Below are 21,917 nucleotides of genomic sequence, written 5' to 3' on the forward strand. Positions count from 1 at the left end.
TGTCTGCTACAGCTCACTGCAGCACTGATATATCGAAGTTACCTTATAAACACATTATGTTGGCTAGCGGGGGAAGTTTAGCTAAAGGAGCACAATGGAGGCTAACTTTCACCTCTCCTTGGCAAGTTAAATTACGTTGCTCTGCACCCCCTAGCACTGGGCTACTGCAGGGTTTCCAACATCCAAAATACTGCAGCTCATTTCCACCGAGCTACCTCTGCACTACACCGAAGTATAAATTCAACCAACATCTTAAGCTTGGGACGGCTCTCTCAGGGGATTAGCAAACTCAGGCTGAGGCTCCTACTCTGTTTTAGTGAAATCACAGTACTAAGATCAAGCATAGCTCCAACAATTTCAAAAATCTTGAAGAAGCATCAGTTTTTAGCAAGCAAAATATAACATCGACTTACCTCTTTTTTATCATGTGCTGGTACATGGTTAAAATATTCACAGGCTTGCCAAAATAAAATATTTTCTTCGCTAAATTCCTTCCGTAGAAATTCCTAAAGGAAAAATAAGCAAATAAATGAACGCAGCATAAAAAAAAAAAGTTACTTGCAGTTTTATGCAACATATTTGTAGTGGTTAATAAGAATATTAACGTTTGCATAATGAAAATATTTCAGTCTCATAGTCCACTTTTTTGAAAAGTAAAGTTCAGCCCATTTCCAATTTGTACCTTGTGCTTTTCTTCTTCTCCTTTTAAATATATACAAGTTGAGAATAATGCATCAAGTTACGATCAAATCATTTCTCTACATAGGTCAAGTCTGAAACTTCATGTGAAGTTACACTAGCATATATACTAATGAATCAAGCTTTTAATAACAATTTCAGTATTTTATAACTACATTTTAAAAACTGCAGTGTAACCGGGCTATATTTAATTGTATTTCTAATCATACAATATAGACAGGTAACTGCCTCTCCCCAGAACGCAATTCTATGCTCAGATAATCAATCCTCATTTATACGACTATTCATGTGAGTAGATGTTTATAGAACAGTGCCCACAATCAATTCTGTATTCATGATAGTGTCTTTCTGTACCACAAGGCAACTACAAAATATCCTTCATCACTTATATGCTTGCTTATATGGTCACATAGATTCTCCCTGGAAAACGCTTTCTTCAGAAAAAAATTAAATCATCCAGCACCACATCCTATAATAATCAGGACATTTACATTATAGGGCAATTCAAAGGTCCAAGTAAGGACTGGGACTCAATTCAGTTGGGAAATTATACATACATAAATTGTCCCTGTTTCAAATCTTCATTAATTCAATATTCTCTCTGTACATGTTTCTTTAAAGCATTTTATGCATTAAAAAAAAAAACTTTAAAAAATAATTTAGCTCTCTCAAAAATCATCCAATGACTCATGTAATTGGAACAACGCTTGTTTATGCTTTATAAATTTAGGTATTAGTGTTTAATTGAGGACCTTATTTTAAATTATCCCATAAGCCACAACTTTCACTGAAGTGTCACGCTGATATCATTCAAGCTTCCTTAATATACAAAAGCAGCCTCAGAAAGCAGCCTGAGATAAATCTTCACAGAGATACTTAGAACTATGTCTCTTTTAAGACTGACATAGAGTTTACGGAGTTCAACTGCAAGAAAGCAATTGAGAAAGACTGCAAAAAAGGGATCCTAAATCCACTAGCCACCTCTCAATATAACCTAAAAGTTTTTGAGATACTTCACCTGAGACACAAAGTATAAAAGACAATCCAGAGAGCAGTCAGGGCACACTTTTGCATTGCACACGTAATCAAAGATTGAAAGAGAAACAAACTTGTGAGCAGGAACCAGAATGCAATTGCCTACTTCCCAACTCTGCCTTCACTACAAATCTATAGGCAGTCTCTTCTTTTTTTTCTGGCCCCGTGATTTCGGCACAGCTGGCTGCACAATTCAGCTTCATCAGGAAGAAAGCATGGTGCCCCACTTGGAACATTGTGTAGCTTATTAGTTGTCATATATTGCTGGGAAGCAGGAGATGTTGGTTTGAACCACTTCAGGAGGGAACTGAAATCAGGTGTCTCACTTCCTGGATGACTGCTCTAATTAGTACACTATTATGCAAAATGTGAGCATTTGCAAAATATACAAAACCCTCTTCCTCTTAGAGAATGATTCCTGCTCTGTGACAAATCTGTCCTCAGGAGAGGACTCTTCATTCTGAATCCTAAATGGACCAAGAGGCTTACGACACAATCTTGAATTAAATGCTAATGCTGCAAAGGTGCTTGAATATTGGCAGATATCTATATAGCAATTTCTTTTGGCTAGTTATAGGTGATTCCCTTCTCAGCTCGTGGGCTTTCTGGACTTCCATTTGAAGGCATGTTAAAAAGGCATTTATTTTAGGCACCACAGCTCACCATCCTTCATGCCAGACTTCAAGGCATTACGATATCCAGGCTGCAGGTAAACCTAAGCAGAGACTCTGGGTCTCTCCTGGGCCTCAAGAAATTGGTGGTGCGCACAATAAATTTCAACATCCCCAAGTTCTTCTTTAAATTGGGCATTTCCTTAACATATACATTTTTGTAATATTTAGAAAAAAAACTTCTTGTTAGAATAAAATAGGAAAAAAAAAAAATCAGTACAATTTCCTGAATTTAGTACCTGAAGCTCACATTTTGCTGAAATGAAAAGTAATCTTTAACTTTTCAACATGGAAACTTAGTAAAAAAGTCTGTTAGCTACTTTCTTACTTTTTAAGAAAAATGTTAAACTTTCATAGAACTGAAAAATTACTGCAACAGTTCCTTAAGCGTACATAAGTTAAGTTTACTGACGGCTTAAAAAGAATGAGAAAAGCCAACCAGTTACCTGCAGAACCCCCGTCAACTACCTAATTTTTCAAGTGGGCTCCAATATCAGATCAAAAGTGTGATTATTCTTTCAGTCTGAGGAGTAGTCTCAGTAACTAAGCAGAAATGCTGACATATCTTAGACAACTCTGCTAAGAAAATGAAAAGGCAGGTAACATATGTTTCCAGAGTATTATTATTTTGCTTTATCTTCTGTTTCCTCAAACAGGTGTTCACTGTTAATATGTTCAACAGGCCCCAGCATTTAAGATGGATATCTGCTTATTCATCATTTTGACATTTTAATGTACTTTTGTATCTAGTATTAAGTACTTACACAGAGATGCCTAAATATTTGTCTGAATACCTGTTAACATAATTTTGAAAGACCTTCTAAGTTGCATACTGTGAATTAGGCTACATTAATTTTACAAAACTACAAGTCATAATCATTCAGTGCTGCAAAAACATTTTAAACCTAATAGTAACTTGCACCATTTGAGGAAGGCAGAGGGTTCCTGGATATATTTTTGGTAAACTCAAGAACCTAGAGCACAGAAATCCCTGTTTTGAAAGTTAAGGAGTCATCTTGTGAGTTACTGCAGAATTCTAATAATCTAAAAGTCGTACACATAGGTTTCTTTATGTACTGTTTCTGAAAACGATTTAGACAGCACTAAATGTTCTCATGTGACATTCTGAAACAGCAACACACTTTTGGTGCAACAATGCCAAAATGCATACTACTTAATTTCCTTATATGTAAAATAGAGATACTAGTTACAACTTCATAAAGGTAATTAGGAAGCTTAATTTATGCTTTGCAAATACTGAACATTACTCCTGCAAGCTGCAGCTTTAATCAGTGCTGTTAACTATTTAATTACTTTCCAAAATATTTCTAAAGCACTTTTGCCTCAACATCAGCCATTATGTCATTGAAAGAGTCTTCTGCATGGCTTCCAACATTTCAGTAGTGCTTCCAACATTTCAGTAGGCAAACATATGAATAGTCTAATTCTTAGAAAACTATTGACACCTGGTCTTTTTCTTTTAAAATATCTTGACTACAGAGACAACTATAGTTGAACATAACTGTTTGTATTACAAAGTGGGGAATCTTTACCAAAAATTCAGATACAACCTCCATTTTTTTTTCTTATCAGAAACCGCTGCTACCCAGAAGTACATGGAAACACGTGGACTACTATGAACCATTCTTCAACTGCAAGCCAGTTCAGTTAAACTTAGAAAGATGTTCAGATAACAACTGTACAACAATTATCTCCTGTCCTTTTGTCCTATGTAAGCACAGCATCAAGAAAAAAAGAACACAGGAAAATTACTGCAGCCATATCAGATATTTTGAAAGGCTTCTTAACGTCTCTCAAAACTTACGGAAAAATATTTAATGCCAACAGGATCCTGAAGAAGACGCTCAAATGAAACAGCCCAGCTCGCAACTCTTCTTTCCCGAAGTCGTCGACAGCTCTGTACACTGGGAAGACTAGCATTGCTACTGAGGCTATTCTCACTGACGCAGTCTTTTAAATCAGTGCTGTTTAGTTCTGTTAAAAAATTAACAAATTAGTCAATAAAATATTATTCTTTCACTCTTCTTTCCATAGCATTTTTTTCAAGATATATTATGCCACCTGCTCAAAGTTCACAGTAGCGTAGACTTCACAAGATTCCTTCCCATTCTTTTTAGGAGCAATGGCACAAGAAAAAAAAAAACTCTCAAATTTTCTTCTGTTCCACTGCAAAGAAAATTATACTATTGTCTTAACAGCAATTCTCTGGCAGAAGCAAAAGGGGCAGGCAGAAAGGGAAATCTTGTCTTTTCTTGCTGTACAAAAGAAAGTATTTTGAATACTACTTCCTTCTTACATTCTTGTCCCTACAAACTGTAGTCCTTCAGAGGATTATCCAAAGAAGGTGGACCTTTAAGAATCCATCTCTTACCAGAAAGTGAACAAAAACCTATCCAGTAGATAACAAAAATTTTACACACTCTTAAATCTACAGTAGACATGTACTCTGTCAAATGTTCTGTCAAATGGCTTTTTAGAAGACTTTACTAGATATTGTTCAGTTCAGACTGCAGATGACTTTTGACTTTTTTTTTTTCTTTTTTTAACCCTAACATGACCTGAGGTAACCTGGAGTTGCCCTGAGCCATCTCTGTTTCCCTTTTAAATATCCTGTAGTTACAAGACTTTCCCCCTTGCGGCAGAAATATCAGAAAGCGTTTTGGGATGTTAATCCTTCAAGAAAGAAAACGTTTTTGCATACTAAAATAAGGCATGGAAGTATAGAGTTCCATAACTTGCCGCAAAGATCATGTGGTCTACAATTTGTTGAATGACCATGAAAATAGAGGTCATTTGTCAAATGTTCCAGGAAAATGAGAGATTCCTGCTAAATGCTGAAAATTTAGGAAAGGGGATGACTGAGCAGAAGAATAGCCATGAGAAAGGGCTAGTAACGGATGCTTTCTTTCTTCTTTCTTCCATGGGGAGCAGAGCCATCAAACCATAACTCCTGAACTGATCAACAGACTTTCTCACAAAAACAAGGATCCGTGACTCTCTCCCAGACTAGAGCCAACACACTGCAATAACCTGGTGACACCAATGCTCTCCTAGTCTTTGCGTGAACAACTTAGCAGAATAGTTCTAAGAGGACTCCTTTTCCGCTGCCTTTTCGGAGTCTTTTTCCAACCTATCCTTGATAGAGTATTTCAGGGGGCTTCTTGACATTGGTGATCACTATAAAATTATGTGGAGACTACGGAAGAGATAACAACGTGCTTCTGTAGAATAACGATTGTATCTAAATAGAGTATTTTCCTAAAGAATCTCAGCCAAGAGAAAAAGAAACGATCGGTGTTTTCAAACGGAGCATAGGAAAAAACAGAAATAATCATAAGTAGAGAACACATACCACTATGATTAGTTAATAGAGTCGTAACAAAAGTAATGTTGAGAGGACGTTCTCACTAGCCAGCTCATTCAAAAAAATTGTCACATGATGTTGCAGCAATTTAAGTGCTAAAAGGGTGGCTATACAGAATAAGAAAGAATAATAGTTGAAGGTTGCCAACAGATTTTGGTGACACCTGGCAAGCAAAACTAACTCAAAAACTCAAGGTCAAACTATGCTCACCCAATACCTTCTTTCAGGATGAAGTCGAGAAATGACTAGATACTTTTGACCTTGAAAAAACAGAAAGGGCTTCCGTATGTGGGAAGATGAATTAAAAAGAATCCTTAGAGAATTTAGGAAAACACATCCACGTGTAGCAGCACAACTGTACTAATTTAAAGCATTTATCATAAATCTAAGATCATCTTTGTCATGTATCAGTAAATAGAGCATACACAAAAAATTATTAAAGAATTGACCACTTATTCACAGAAGTGGAAAGGTGAAAGAGAAGCTTGTTCTAATGAAAAAAAGGGAATTGTATATTGATATAACACGGTTCTATTCACAACCTTCTTGTTTATTTGTTGCATGCTCTTTTACAAATCACTACTCTCTCCATCTCTCAGTTTACACAAATGTAAAATTGGTAGAGTAATACTCACAGCTACCCACTTCACAGCTGTGATCTGAGGTTTAATTAATTGTGTAGACACACCTGAATAAAGCCCAGAGCAACCTAGTCTGATCTCATAGCTGACCCTGCTTCGAGCAGAAGGTTGCACTGGAGACCGAGACCTCCTGGCGTTCCTTCCAAACAGAATGATTCTGTGACGAAGTGGTTTTATGGAAAAGGTATCAATGGTTTCTTTGAAATATGAGCAATAACAGAGGATACAGGAAAACTGTATCTTCAGATAAATATCTTGTGATATCTTCAATAATTCTATGCCAAACATAAAAGCAAATATACAGCTCTCTATAAATGCAAACTGACTGAGAAAACCAAATTTACAACCAGTAAGAAATAGCCTAATCTTCCCAGGGTTCACACATTTTTATTGTTGTTTATTTTCCTCAGTTAATCGCCTGCATTAATGGAAGCAAGGTAATTTCACCAAAGTTATTACTTTATAAGATCTCTCCAGGACTCCTTTTTTCTTGTCTATCCAAAATGACTTTGCATTTCTACGTTCTATGTCATAAAACATTATTGTTCCTCCCTGAAAGTATGAACTTTGAAAAAAGGCCCATTCAAAGGTAGTTACAAAGATAGTAAAAAGTTATAAAGACGGTTATAAAGATATCAAGAGAAGAAAATTAAAAAAAAAAAATTCTTATGAAACTTCATTTTTAAACTAAATGTATTCTGGAGCTTAGCAATATTTACTAAGATGTAACAGCTAAACACAATTTCTGTAAACAAAACTCCTGCTTAAGCAAAATAAGATAAAGATACTATATTAGATTAGGGAGAAGTGAAAATGTAACTATTTATTATTATATTTTAAACAAGGAAATGTTTAAAAATTGTAAGCATTTTTACTTCCTTTATGGCCATATTGATCAAATCTAAGTAAAAAGACTCAGCAAATTATTCCAGATTGTCTTATATCAAGTATTTATTCACTTTTTCCTGTAAGACACATATCAAAGAACAGAACCAAGTCAACTGTTAGCTTCATTAAAGAATACCTGTCACCATAGTGAAACTATTGTGAAAGAAGCTAATGTGAATCTGAAGTGAATTACTATCTTAATTTATCATCTGAATTATTTTGCTTTAACTCTGCAGGTGGATATATTTTATTCTACAGTCCAGGCTGTGGACAGACACCCACTTCTTGATACACCTCAAACAGTTATATCTGTTGCTAAACCCAGCTCCCACTTCCCTGCTAGAGGTTCAATCCCCAAGAAACTTCTCCAATGGAGAAATTCAGATGAATATTTCCTAGAGCCTTTCAGGTAAAATTGGAAAGGTAAACTCATCCCACATACCAAACTGTTTAAACCTACTTGACTGATTTGGGGAAATCAGGGAGCAGTAGTCACATGAACAGAGCTCAACTCCAAACACACAAGTCACAGTGCCTTAGGACTGGGGAGGGATTGCAAAATGGGAGGCATAGAAGTCGTCAGAAGGTCGGTTTCTCCCTTTTGCCTCCTCTCTCCCAGTGGCGGCTGTTCAATTTCCCTATGGTAGGGGGAAAGACCAAACTGTAATTACAGTCCTTGAGTCTTTTCACCAGCCAGTAACTGCTAACCACCTTTAATTGCTAGCAGCTGCTCACGCTCCCCAGCTTGTCAGAGTTACATGTTATAAACTACAGTGCATACTCATTCCTCTGATAGGCTGCTAATTCTGGAGGTCCCATGAAAACAGATGAATCAAAACCAGATTGCTTTTTCAAAAATTTGAGAGCCACTGTCACAAGCTCTCCAAAGAGAGGCTGCTCTTAAAGTAGCATTAAGGGCTTCTTCATTCACAGTAAACTTCCTCTGTTCTGTTGAATTCTATTTAGCTAACTCAGATTATTTCAGAAAGGACTAGTTGAATTCATAATTAACCAAGATGCTGCTTCCCCACCCCCCCACCCCAAAAAATGCAGTTTCCTTTAAAAATCTGTACAGATTTCTGCAGGGGTTCCTACTAACATGAAAACCATACAGACCAAGATTCTTTCCCAGAAACGGCTTAGTTATTCAATTTTCTTTTACTACCTATATGAACAGTTGCAGTTAAAACAGTTACAGCACAGTACAGGTATATCAATGCATAATTTAGAAGCAGAGAGAAAGAAAGGTCAGCTGGAAAGAAAACCCACCAACTATATCACTAGTACACAATTTATCCAAATCACACTTAAATGAAGAATGTATAAACATATGACTCCTGCTCCACTCCCCTCTGCAGAGGAATGTTTCCAGTGTAAGGCTTCAGGGTCAGGTTTCCTGTCTCTCACAGCTCTAGCTACACATCCACCTTGGAAAGGAGGAACAGAGAAACTTTTCAGTCTAGTCATATATTTCATGTCACAGTCACTTTGTTGGGAAATAAAAGCAGTGGCCCCAAACTCTCCCCAGATGAGAAAAGCTGAGAATCCAGATTCCCCACTCTCCAGCAGTCTTACCACTAGGCTTTTGTGCAAAGTTGCCCGCTCCTTTTTGTTTCATATTTTAAAGAGTAAGATTAGGTACTGTGAATCTCAAGATGCCAAAGCAGTTTACTGTGAAAACTCCAACTTAGGTGCCTGGAAGACACATCAGTATTGTGAACAGCACTTCCTAATGCCTGCCTTCCTCTTTCCTTAGTGTATGGAAGCACTGACTCATCCTGCATTGCCCGTACAAAGGAGGCTCCTTTTACAAAGGAGGCTCCTTCCTTGAGCGTTCTGGATCCCGGGCACCTCTCCGCAGTTCTGTTCTGCTCCAGAACCGCTATACCTAGAGAGGAGGCCCGCTTCTCTCCACTTTCTATGCCAACTCATTCGCTTTCATTTATCACCCTCTTTCAAATACAGAATTGACATAGAATGCTTCCTAAAATTCCACACAAATAAGATCCTTTTACCTTGTTTGTGTTTACACATTTTGTAAACTGTTTTGGGGTTATTTTATAAAAAAGAGCATTCTGTAAGAAAATGCACACATCTAATCAACTAAAAGCTTGAAAGTATTCAAGATAACATGGCTTTGAAAGTTTTTATTTAAATCATATAAAGCAGTAAGTCTAAATACAACAAAGGATATTTTTATAAACATTTTTCCATAAAATCTACTTCTAATTTGCAACTTTTTATACCTCTTTTTTTATTGTGAGCAGCTCCACACGTTCCTTGTAATCATCAGAACGCCTACATTCATATAATAAAGATATTCCAGTTAAATCACTAAATAAATTACCTGGATAAAGCTGATAAGAACCACTGTGGTGCCATTTAATCAAATACTTCAAGGTATTCACTGAAAGCCATCCTTCTGAATCCATACCAAATTCAGCTGCAGTCTCCCGGAACCCATTGGGTGAAGATTAGTCTTACCAGTTGGTACATGGTTCCTCTAACTTTTGGGATAAGGGATGCTAATGCATTTCCCCTAGCAATTCCTGGTAGCCTTTCACACACTTCAGAACACATCAATTCTTTACCCTCGTGGCTTCAAGCAGAGGAAACCAATAGTATACTTAACACAAAGCATTATAAAATGCTGCATAAATAATTTAAAGAAAAGACCTTTTGCCACTGCTTCTAAAGGAACTTGAATTATTTATGTTACCGTGGAACACAGCTACAGCTAGCATGCTTTGCCCGTGTAACTTAAAAAATAAGTCATACACCTGTTAGAGGAAATAATCCATCTGTACACAGCATAAATAATAGTGTTTAATTTTATTTTGGAGTTCATTGGGGATTTTTCATTCTGCCTTATTTAGTTACTTTAAAAAATCTACTTCCAGATTATTTATTATTCTGAATGTCAGATTCCTTTAAAAGTCTTTAAGAACATTATTCCTTATGAAAATTCTTTCCTGGCAATGAACACTAAAAACAAAAAACCATCAGCTACTACAGCAAAATGCTTTACAAGAAAAAGACACCCATATAACATCTGTTGTCCTAACACATGCGGAAATAATAGACTTCAGCTTCGTGGAACTGATTCTCTGTAGGGAATAACAGGTAAGAACTGACTTAAGAGATTCTGAATAGCTCAGACACCTCACTATCTGCCGGTCTGGGAGATGAAGGATGATGTACCTTTATCGTACGTCCGTTGACCCTGAAGTTTTCCCTTGTAAAGCTCCACCCAGGTATCAATGGTGAGGGTGAAAGTAAGACATTAGCTGGTGACTAATGACGATTTAACTATTTCATCTCTGAGATGATCTAGATAGCACAGTGCTTGCTCAAGACATCCTATGTTAGTACTCTCAGTAGCACTACGGTAAGTAGAAACGTATAGTTTCAGCAGTGAGAAATAGCAGATATCTGCTAGTTATAGGTTGTTGTACCAACTTAACATGCTTTCTGCCATTTGTAGACCATAGGTGCTGTGGACTAATTGAGCTATAGCAGTGATCTTGCATCTAAGCAGTATTACTATTTGCTTTCTGATTGTAAGCACTAAACAAATCAATTACAGCTATTTCGTAAGAGTTGTGGTGGGTCAGTATCACTGCAAATAACACTAATTGAAGTACCTATATCTTCACATTACCTATTGTTAAAAGTCCAAAGTGCATAATTTTGGCTAATGAGAACATCCTAGCTCCACACAAGTTGAGTTACTATCTAAAACAAATGCAACAAGGAGTTAATGGTTTCCAATGCCTGGCTCTAATGTAATAAAATCCGTATGACATGAGCCTTCATTGACCTTGGGGAAAACGCTGTCTTGCCTTCCTATTATATTGAAAGGTTGTATGTGAGCACATAATTACTACCTTTTACACATAAACTCCCCTTCCCAGAGTAAATCTTAACAACAGTATTTATACTACGTATACATATGTATTATTAGTCCGGAAAGGGAAGTTTGTACTGCTATATTAATGGTTACAGTGGTGCAAATCTCAGTAATCTAGACATGCCCTGTAATGTATAAATCTGTGGATCTATTAATGAATTACTGAAATTAGAAAAGACTGGAAAATTTTCAGTGCTGTGACATTTTCAATAAAAGTGAAAGCCTGAAAATGTAATTTAGACATGAATCAGAGCTTTTTACTGAATGCAGCTCTAAATGAAATGAATTAGGATTTTATTTCAATTCATTTTTCCTGGTTACATTCTCTCTGGTTCTTATTTTTCCAATTGGCTTTCTAGGTACTTAAGTATTTATTCAATATTACTCAATATAATTTGACTAGTGCTTTTTACATAAACTAGGCCCTCTTTTATAGTTTAAGTAGCATTTAACAATGAAGAGAAAGAGTCCATGTTAAATCTTCAGCACCTGCTGAAAAAAAAGAGTAGGTCATGCAACCCAGCAGAAAAATATATACAAGTTACTTTTACCTCTAAAACCTACACAGCTCTTAGATTTCATTACTTCACAAAATCCTATAGTATTAACTGTAAAATTATAATTATCTATGGAACTGGAATGAACTACAGCAGTCATACTGGAAGAGCTGAAAATAAGTCAGACCTTTAAATACAAATTTTAATTGGAAGCATAAAAATCTTGATATAACTATAACTATCATAGGAAACTCCAAGTCTGCATAGGCCACAGAAGTAAAATAATTGTCATTAGCATGAAATCAGAACTAGAAACAGAGTAGAGTCAAGACACAGGTACATTCTACTTTTAGCTAAAAAAGATCCGTTTTAACTTTTTTTGCCCCTTAGCACCTGGAATTTAATTCAACTACACATACAAACGAAAAATTTATGTGCGCTTTTTCTTCCTTCATTTTTTACATCAAACAGGTAACATCTGGGGAAAAAATTATTGCCATGAAAACATAGCCTATGCTTTAGAAACAGAGAGCAGAATAGATACCAATATTTCCTGTTTCATTCTTTTAACAATTTGTAGGTAAGAGAGATACATTATAAAGTCTATCTTCTCATCTAGACAGAAGTACTCTTACAGTAGTAGACTGTCACAGCAGTAGAGAAGGAAAATACCTGATAAAGTAGTCAGCCAAGAGTAGCCAGCTCTGTCAAGAGGCCCAAAACAGCAATATGTCTCTCTACTGTATTTTTAATTTTACAAGGAATCAGGAATTAGGACATGATGGAAAGTTGTGAATAGGTTTTGCTGCTTTCCCATTTACATTTAATATTAAAAAACTCTGCCATTTAAAATATTTCTTCAGTTTCCATTCACCAAGTAGACCAGCAGTTTGTCCGCTTCTTATTTAATAAAATTGTTTTCTTACCATTGACAAAGAGTACCAAAAGTAATAAAATGCGCATAAGCTAGTTTTTTTTTTTTTTTTTGCAGGATCAGAGGATGCTACTCCTGCAAAGCAAGGCAAGTGAGAAAAATCATCTCTTGTATACCTAAACTATACTTAACTCCTTCATTCCATTAAGGAAGTAAATTGTTTCAATTAACTTTAAAGGTTCAAAGAAATCATCTTACAATGTTTAACAAAGAGCGGACAGTCCCGTAAAGCGTTAAAGCCACGCTAAAACCAAAACAAACAAACTTCGGTGGCATAGAGAGAAGTTTATTCTAGAAGTATTCATAAACTGCAAAAGCTCCATACTGGTATTTTACAAATATCAAACTACTTACCCCTTCTCAAAACACACCACACTGTAAAGAAGTTTCAGCCTCAACAAATGCACCAATACAGTTTACAACTTAGGAGCTAGATAATATCTCTTCAAAAGCAAACAGGGAATTTAAAGAACAACAAAATAGAGAAAAATATTTTATCTACAATCCAATTATATCAAAGACTGCTATCTCTGCCTTTTTGTTATTACAGGTGAAGAATCCTAGTCATAATAAAAATGTGCATATATGCCACAAAACATTTATGCAACTAAATCGGAGAAAGTATCTGAACATAATCTTGCAACATTCTTTGGCACGATTCCCACAGAATTCACAGAGTTCTGCACCATTTAGGACAGACATCTTGTAATCTATCACCTTATTTACCACGTATTATGTCGCTTAATGTGGAAACTTTGATTTTTTTTAGATTATAAAAGTAAAAACAAGCTTCAGCTTACCTCCATCAGAGACAGTTGCTGACTGCAACAAGAAAGAGAAAAGTGTTACTGAAGTTTCATGGTAAGTATTAGAAATCTCTGAGCATCACATGTGTAAAGCGTCAATTAATTTTATCATCTTAACAGCAACAGATAGTGAGAGAGAAAAATCTAAAGATACCAGCTGTTATTTTCTTACAAGTGTTTCCACCTCACCCTGAAATTCACCCCAGGCTTTTTGACCACTGTCCCAGAACCTCGTCCCACAAATACTTACTGAACAAACTACTTCCTGCTGTGAGTAGCCACCCTGACTTTAACAGTCTTTAAAAGTGGCCTGCAAAGACTTAAACTGAAACATCACCTCATATACTTTATTTCGCTGCAATATACGGAAATATGTGGAAGTTGCTTCTTTTTTCAGATGGTAAGTGAGCCAAAATTACAATTCAGATATTTTGTCGGTCAGAGGATTCTGAAAGCTTCCCCTACTGATGATTTCTGACTTGCACATAGTCAAAGGCACGCAAGAGTGCTTGCAACAAGCTAGGACTGAGATAGGAACTCCTCGCCATTTCTGCTAGTCTTTTACACCAAAATTTCAAGGACAATTAGACTTTCAGAGGAATATTGAAACTTAAAGAGTTCGTCTACCCTACAATTCTCACCTTTGATTGCAAATTGCCTCAAGGCAGCAAACATCTCTGTAAGAACAAGTAGGTGCACATTTCCCAAAGAGGTACTCCAGAGTACAGATGTTTGCACCTCGAGACTCTGCAGCTGAGACCAGGATTTTTAGATTCAAATTTGTTTTAACAACTATTAAAAATTATTATTTTCATTTGGGCAATCTTTTCTTGGTCATTTAAGCTGCCATTGAGCCTTTCATTAACTTCCTAAATAGTTAGAAAGAAACTCTTATCTTGTACTGCTCTTCAACTAAACTAGGAAAGAATGCCATATATACATCCATGATATTTCCAAGACAGAAGATATACAGAAGAAAAAAAAAATCTACATATACACACCCAAAAGAAAAGCCATCCATCCATGGTTTGTCTGCCTTGGTAGCATCGTCAATCACATAACCAGCAGAGGATCTGATCTAGTTTTTAATATTAAATACAAGTATTCTGGCATTTCCAAAGTCTAATTAATCTCTACTAACATCATTCCTCCACCCCTAATTTAGATAAACACAAATGCATCTTTCATGGAAAAAACATTAAAAAAATGATGACGTTTCTTGTTAAGCTACAAAAAAAAAAAAACGCTGCTGACTCTGTGGAGTATAACAGTACAACTGTATCCAGGCCTCACTCTTTCTTAACAGCACTGTTTCAGGTATCAAAGCACCAATGTTTTGGGTACAGTTCTTCAGTGAGATTTACCATATTTCTTCTACTTATATTTTGCCAGTAGGTCTAGAAAGCATATTAAGCGTTCAGGAGCTGTAATTTAATTCATGCTTCTAATTCAGAAAACGCAATTTACATTATTGAACACTTTTATAAATATGATTGCTTCTGATTTCTTATTCACATACTGTACAGTCAAGCTGATGAACACACAATTTTATCATCATTACTGGAAGAATACAGAAGAAGTAGTCTCAAAATATAGTAATAGTATCAGTTTACACAGTAAACAGAAAATAATTACAAAGTTACAAAATATATATATTTTAGGAATGGTTATCTACCTTGGCAGCTTGTGTGAAACTAAATTCAAACACCAAATATGATTCCTCTTCATGTTTTTGAAAGTGTCAAGTGAAATTAATGGCATTTTCACAATAGTAGACAGAATATACACACTACTTTTTTCGGCAACTGGGAAGTTAATGATTGTAAAACATCATTTGAAAATGGTAGGATCCCATACTAAAGTTCAAACCTTACACCAAAACTACGACGTAATTAAGTGTTATGGATAATGACATACAGTTTTAACTCAACTAGCGTAAGGCAATCAGGTTTCTACACACTGTGCGTTGGCTTTGCATGAGTTCTGTTTATTTTAAAGGCTTTGGCTAATGTATGTTAGATAACGTATCATCATCGTAAAATCTCTCTAAGCAGTGCCTTTGCCAATTATTACATTTAAATTACAAAGAGAAAAGCTATTGGAAAATCAGATTGTCTTATCTAAATATCAGCAACCTATTTCTATGTTTTTAAGATATTTCAAATTGTCTATTTGGTTTTGATATACTCCAAATACACAATACTTTTTTTCATATAACAGTGCCACTAAAACTCCAGAGCACTTTTCAGCCAATATCAGTTCACTTTTTTAGATCACACAATAAAATTTATAACAAGAACATTTCTTTTATTTCCTCTATGTAACTTAAACTACATCCACTTAATTTAACAAATCCAGCTGGAAGCTACAGCTGGTAATTATTATATAAGAAACCATAGTCATATGTTTAAAACATGTTTGTGAGTACTCAGAAATCTTAATATAAACCTGACAGAAATTGCATACAGTCAACATCTAGACAAAGCATTTTCTCTTCTAAAGTGTTCAATTAAAACTTGTCTAGATTTGTCCACAGATGCAAGTTGCAAGACCAGATTTTTTTAAATTGTATGATGATCTCATTTTAAAAATTCACTATATGCTGGGGGCTGGTTTTCATTCTTTAGTGCTCTCTTTTAGCACCACTGAAGGCTCTTCAGGGCAAAATTTGATCAAATGTACATATAAAAATTGATTATGTCACGAAAGTTAACATTTAACACATATCTATTAAGAAATACCTATTAGAAAATTTACCTATTAAAAAACAATCAAGATTCAACAATTCATATATGTAGCCATTTCTGAAAGATGAGCAAGGATGGGGTAGGAGCCTATGCCAGTTAGGGATAACGTGAAAGTAAATAAAGTATTTAATTCCAAATTACCAGACATATCTGTTTCATTTTGTGAACGTACACGTGAACTATCACTCAGAGATAAAATCGGAATTGTATTCAACCCTCAAATCTTTCACAACCAGGTAAGAACTGAATTTAGTTCTTCAAATTAGCCTGACTTCCAAATTCATTTAGTAAACAGCCCATGGTATATGTCAGGAGTCTGATAGTAACAAATTACTAAAATTCAAAAAGAAAAAAGAAAATCAGTTTAGGAAAACTAACGTGTCTTCCCATATACGTCTTCATGGGAACTATACTTGCTCATCCAGCTGGCTTGGCAATTGAGGTATATACACACACCAGAGTTGGAGGACGCAACTCTCTTCCTTATATTTCAGGGCAAGATCTTGATCCCTGCGATCCAAGGGAGGAGGTTAGTGCCAGAGCCAGCCAGCTGAACAATGACTACCCAGTCTTTGTGCTTCATAAAAAACGTCCTAAGTCCAAGGAAATAGGCAAATACTTCAGCATACATTGGACAGTATAAAGTTCTGATCAAGAGAGAGCATGTAAAATTTCTCTTTGTATCATCTCTCTTTCCAAGCTAGAAAAGCCAGAAGGGCCCATGAATTTTTTGATGTCATGCTCGTGACCTGCTTGCAATCCATCTAAAAGAGGTTTCACTTAAAAGAATTCATAGGAGAAGACTATTTTATGAGCATATGAACTTCTCATTCTGGAATAGAAACAGACAATGCAGAATGCGGTTACCAACAATAGGGAAACCTAGGGAGAAAGGGCATAAAGGAGAATACAACTCATAAGGTTGAAGCAACATAAATAATTTGTTTTCATCGTACACAACCTGTTAGATGTCTGCACTAGTGTGCACAAAACTAGTCTGAGGCCATCTTTCATTTGACAGAAACTGTCGTTTAGGAAAGCCACTTAGTTTCAGGGAAGGCAAAAACGCTCCCTTTTAGATGGATCAGGTCTCAGGAAACAAAATAAGCAACTACTGTCAAAATTTGCTGTAAAATCATGATGTAGAGAAACAAAAAACACTGTATCCATATCCCAGACACTACCCTGAGCAAATAAAGTCACGTATGCAGACTGCCCAGGTAACAGAACACAGAAAGGTCTTTTTTCCCCCCTCTAAAGATTTGCCGTTAAGTCATGCTGAAGTACACAAGAAGAAGAAATGTTAAGATAGAGATACTGGGAGGGGTGACACACACTAAGAAATGCCAGGCCTGAACAATAAAACGGAGCAACATGAAATCATTCGTATTAATAGAACATGGGTGAGTGCCCTCCTGAGACAAAAAAGACATACATTTCCAACTACTTCTGAGATGAGAAGGGATAAAATCTGTAACCAGAGTGAAAAAGTATTCCTCCCTTATCCTAGCAATGACAAAATACAGACTAAAAAGAAACATCTGTTTCTTTCCTGAGCCTCGACAAAGATTCAGAGAAAAGGGAGTTAAAAATGATCTTTCTATGTGCCTAGGCACTCTTTCTTCTAACATGGTCACCAGCGTCTTTCCACATCCAAAGAGTTCTCTGCCTGCTACCTTCAGATCCTGCTAGACTGGCTTACTGCAGTCTTACGCTCCATTTTACAAAAGCCCCTCTAACTAAGCCTTTAAGCTTGGAACAGCATTTCTTATCTAGCTACAGCAACCTTCTACACCAATTCTCTCATACGATTTCAATATACAAAGTAAGTTTGGGAAACTTGTCCTGTTCCTCCAGAGGCAGAACACTGAGGATTTAAAGACTCAGTACAAACAGCCAACTTCCAAACATTTTGCCACTTAGCTCATAGAAAGCCTATCACTCAGCAGACTGCCTGCTTGCATCTAGCTTTGATCAGACTCCTTATTCAATCACCTGAAGGTACTTCTCCTCTTGCTAGGGTATGAATTATAGGCAGGTCTCCAGATATTCAGTCACAGTGCTCCAGGACTTACATTGCATACACGTATTTTTATCCTTTTAAAGGCCTTAGAGTGTTAACAACATTGTACAAATGCCATGGACTCCCATGATCTCTGGGAGAGGAATTATATCTCAGAATATGCTAAACATTGTTCTAACATTTGAAGTCAAAATTAAAGCCAGATTACTCACAAATTTCGGCTAGACCTTCCTTCCAGTAAGTCATCTCAAGTATATTTATCACTTCAATATTAGTGTGTAATATTATTTTTATCCTCAGTTTAAAATATTATTGCCATTAATTTAATGATTTAGAATTTTATGAAAAGGATTCCCTCTTGCAATGCCACTTAAAGGAGAACTATTACATAATTTGTCTTTTCAATTCTCTGCCAAAGAAGTGCATTTATAGTTAATATAAAAGTACTATAGATATAAGAATTCCCCCCCAAAAAAGACATACTACAACTACTGTACAATAATTTCACTGAATATTTTTTCTCTGAAGGTCAACTATTTATCAAACATTTTAATCTGTGAAAACAACATATGGATAGAAAGTTATGTGACATTTGGAATTCCTTTAAGAAATAAATGCTCCACTTTTTATACCAAACAAACCCAATCTTATCACATTTAAACACAGTGCTTTAAATGTCAAGTCCATCCTTAAAATTATTTTGATAAGGGCATATACCTAAATATATGTAGTTCTACGTACAGATATAATATTGATATAATGGTACAAAAAGAAAAACACAAAACACTTTGCACAGAATTAAAAATACACAGATTATAAACACCTTGATTTTTTGGCTTTATATATACTGGACACAGTTTAAAAATACATCCCAAAAACCTGACTGTTACTTGATACAATGAGCTTGTATCCCTTTTTTTCTTCCACGACAATAAAACCAAATGTTTGCATTTACAAAGGAATTTTAACTCCAATTCTTTAAAGTAAAAGCGCCTGAAAGCTAAGCAAAAAAGCATTCTGAGGCTGATAATAGTCTTCTCTTAATTTCTTGCCAGTAACAATACCCTCTTCTAATTTCTCACTGCAATGATGTCTTGCCTTAGCTAAATATAATTCATATCACTTACCCGCTCTTCATAAGAAACAGCAGTTATTTTTCCTAAGAGTACTCTTCCTAAATTCATCTTCACTTAATATGGAAAACACATTTCCTTAACTCATCAGCTTCTCAAAGATTAAACTAAAAAATTCAACCCTATTCCATGCCTGTACATGCCAGTAAAGTTTAAAGGCATTTCGTATGAAGTTCTATTTTACTCCCTTTATGTTTCCCATAGCAACAGGCCAATGCAGGAAGCTGTGGTTCGTCAGGGATTCAGATTAGATCTCAATTATCTCTCACCAGAAAAGCTAGATCATTTTGTATAAATTACGCCGATTGTATTTTAAAACATTTCCTATAACAGCTCAGGAAAATAAAACACAGTTGAATTGTGTGATAGTCCTGAATTCAATAAAACAGATTCCCACGACAGTTTTCAGCAAAACATTAGCTAATCATCCTAACATTGGTTTTAGAAACATTTACATAGTAAACCACTATTTTCAGAGGTTTACATAATGCAAACCAGAATAAAGAAAGCCCTCAGTCTATTCGGCTTAACTTTTCAGGGATTAACACTGTGAAGGGCCTGTAAAAATCTGCAGTACAGGGAAACTCGGTATATTCGGTTCAACCTAGAAGTAATCCATTGTCATTAGAGACAAAATTCTGCTTTCAGAAATTAACTGATATTCTGCCTTTTCTCCCTTTCTGCCCAGGTCTGTGCTTTCCTGATATCACAGCTCTGTGGATAGCACTGTAGGAATAGAGAGCAAAATCCACTACCTGTAATGTAAGAGAGAAGTGGTGCTATTAACTTGCCCATTATAGCAGTGTCTTCAAGAGACTGCATCAGGGAAGTAGAGAATCATTAATTTCTGGGGTTTTTTTGAAGCAATCAGAATGCAATTTTCTGCTAAAATTAAATACCAGAGTTGAAACTGAAGAATGATTAGGGGGCATTTTTATGCGAGTGGTGTCCTTAAATCCTAGGTGGATGCACTAGAAGTGGTTTAGGAAAAAATAATCTGCCTTTTTCAATGCAGCATGTGCAATCCCCCACATCTAGACAGTTGCTAGATTGTGCCCCTAATATAAAAACAACCCTATGAAGCAGGCAAAAATTACTCTGAACTTATAGAGAGAGAAACCGAGGCAAAAAGAAGAGTCTTTATTCAAGATCTCACAGTAAGACTAGCTTGCAAAAGACAATCCAAGTCTGCAGATACTCCCGTTTTAGAATTTAGGATGAATAGTCTTGATTAACAGAACAATTCAATCTTCTGGGTTTAATTTAGAGTGATCAGAGAAGAAATTGTAAGCTAATCACAGATGACAATGGAGGAACTATGCTTTATCAAGCATTCCAGAGACACAGACAAACGGCTACAATGGGCAAAATTCATTTTATGATACATTCTTAGTTTGGATAGGCACACCTTTGCACTTTACAATGTTGTCTTTTACAAGTCTTTAATACCACAAAGAAGTGCAATGAAAGCAAACGAGTAGGTAGACAGAAGGAATATGTTTTACAAATTACATCCTCCATTATTTTAGGACTTAAAAAACAAATCCCCTGTGATATTTGTGCCTAAGAACAATTTTGACAAGTGCGGCTAAGTATTAAAAATTTACACTTTTTAAAGAAAAAAAACGCCAATAACAGAGATATTTAAATGCTGCATATCGCTTGACACTAGACCAGGTGCGCTGGGGAAAGTATTTACATTGCCAATCCCTCAAACAACCACATAGCAGCCCTGTTACAAACATGCAGGTGATCATTATATCTGATAAATAAAATGAACAAGTAGGTCAGGGACATCCTAGGGTACTTTTTCGTGAATGCCTCTTTGGGGGAACATGAAAAAGGACTTTTAACCATAGCGCTTGCTGAATGTAAGACTTAAGTCCTCCAGGACTCTACTAGAAAGACGAACTCTAGGAACACAGGTTAACAGGTGTGTTTTTTACCCAGGAGAACACGAGAATGAACAGAAGAAAACCCACACACTACTGGATGTAGCTGCAAGACTAGCACTTTGCTAGAGCAACTATAATGGAACAGCATTAGGATCACTGCGTGTGGGCAATGTTTTATACATTCTAGGCACCCATAAGCGGTGTTATAAACCTAATAATCCCACAGTTTAAACAGACCTTTAGAGTTGTTGATTCCATTTCACCAAACTTAGCGCTGCATATCCACATTTCTTCCATATAGTGACTCTAGGAGCACTGGAAATAAGCCCTACCAATTAGGCAAAACCTGTTAATGGTCATCGCTATAAAAATTCACCTGACTCTGAACCTCCTTGTAAAAAGTCTTTTTCCTGTATAATTTTTCATAGGTTATTTCTGCAGCTTCTATATTCAAAATCTTGTGATTTTGTGTATCACATTCATATTTGTAAACCAGCCAGGCTCAAAGGTCAAAAGCAGAAGGATACTACTCCCTTTCACAGTCTAAGGAACGTTACTTTGCAAAGCTATTAATGGAAAGTGTTAAAATACAACACAACAGCTTTAAAACACTTATTCAGATATACTGAGGACGGCATTTGTAAACCCACATC

General features: G+C 35.9%; 1 protein-coding gene across 4 annotated transcripts in view; it reads right to left on the reverse strand.

Moving 5' to 3' along the window:
• Nucleotides 1-21,917, reverse strand: part of RGS12 (regulator of G protein signaling 12) — a 92,344-nt gene that overhangs the window by 31,644 nt on the left and 38,783 nt on the right. For 3 of the 4 annotated variants that reach the window (XM_068943474.1, XM_068943476.1, XM_068943475.1), the window contains exons 4-6: nt 13,461-13,482; nt 4,231-4,400; nt 414-506 (exon numbers count right to left, since the gene is read on the reverse strand). In XM_068943474.1, coding sequence (XP_068799575.1) covers nt 414-506; nt 4,231-4,400; nt 13,461-13,482 — 285 coding nt within the window. Of the gene's footprint in view, nt 1-413; nt 507-4,230; nt 4,401-13,460; nt 13,483-19,363; nt 19,785-21,917 lie in introns of those variants that run through there. The other variant, XM_009686176.2, reaches the window with a different exon arrangement.

The sequence above is a fragment of the Struthio camelus genome, chromosome 4 (assembly GCF_040807025.1).
Source record: "Struthio camelus isolate bStrCam1 chromosome 4, bStrCam1.hap1, whole genome shotgun sequence".
Classification (NCBI taxonomy): Eukaryota; Metazoa; Chordata; class Aves; order Struthioniformes; family Struthionidae; genus Struthio; species Struthio camelus.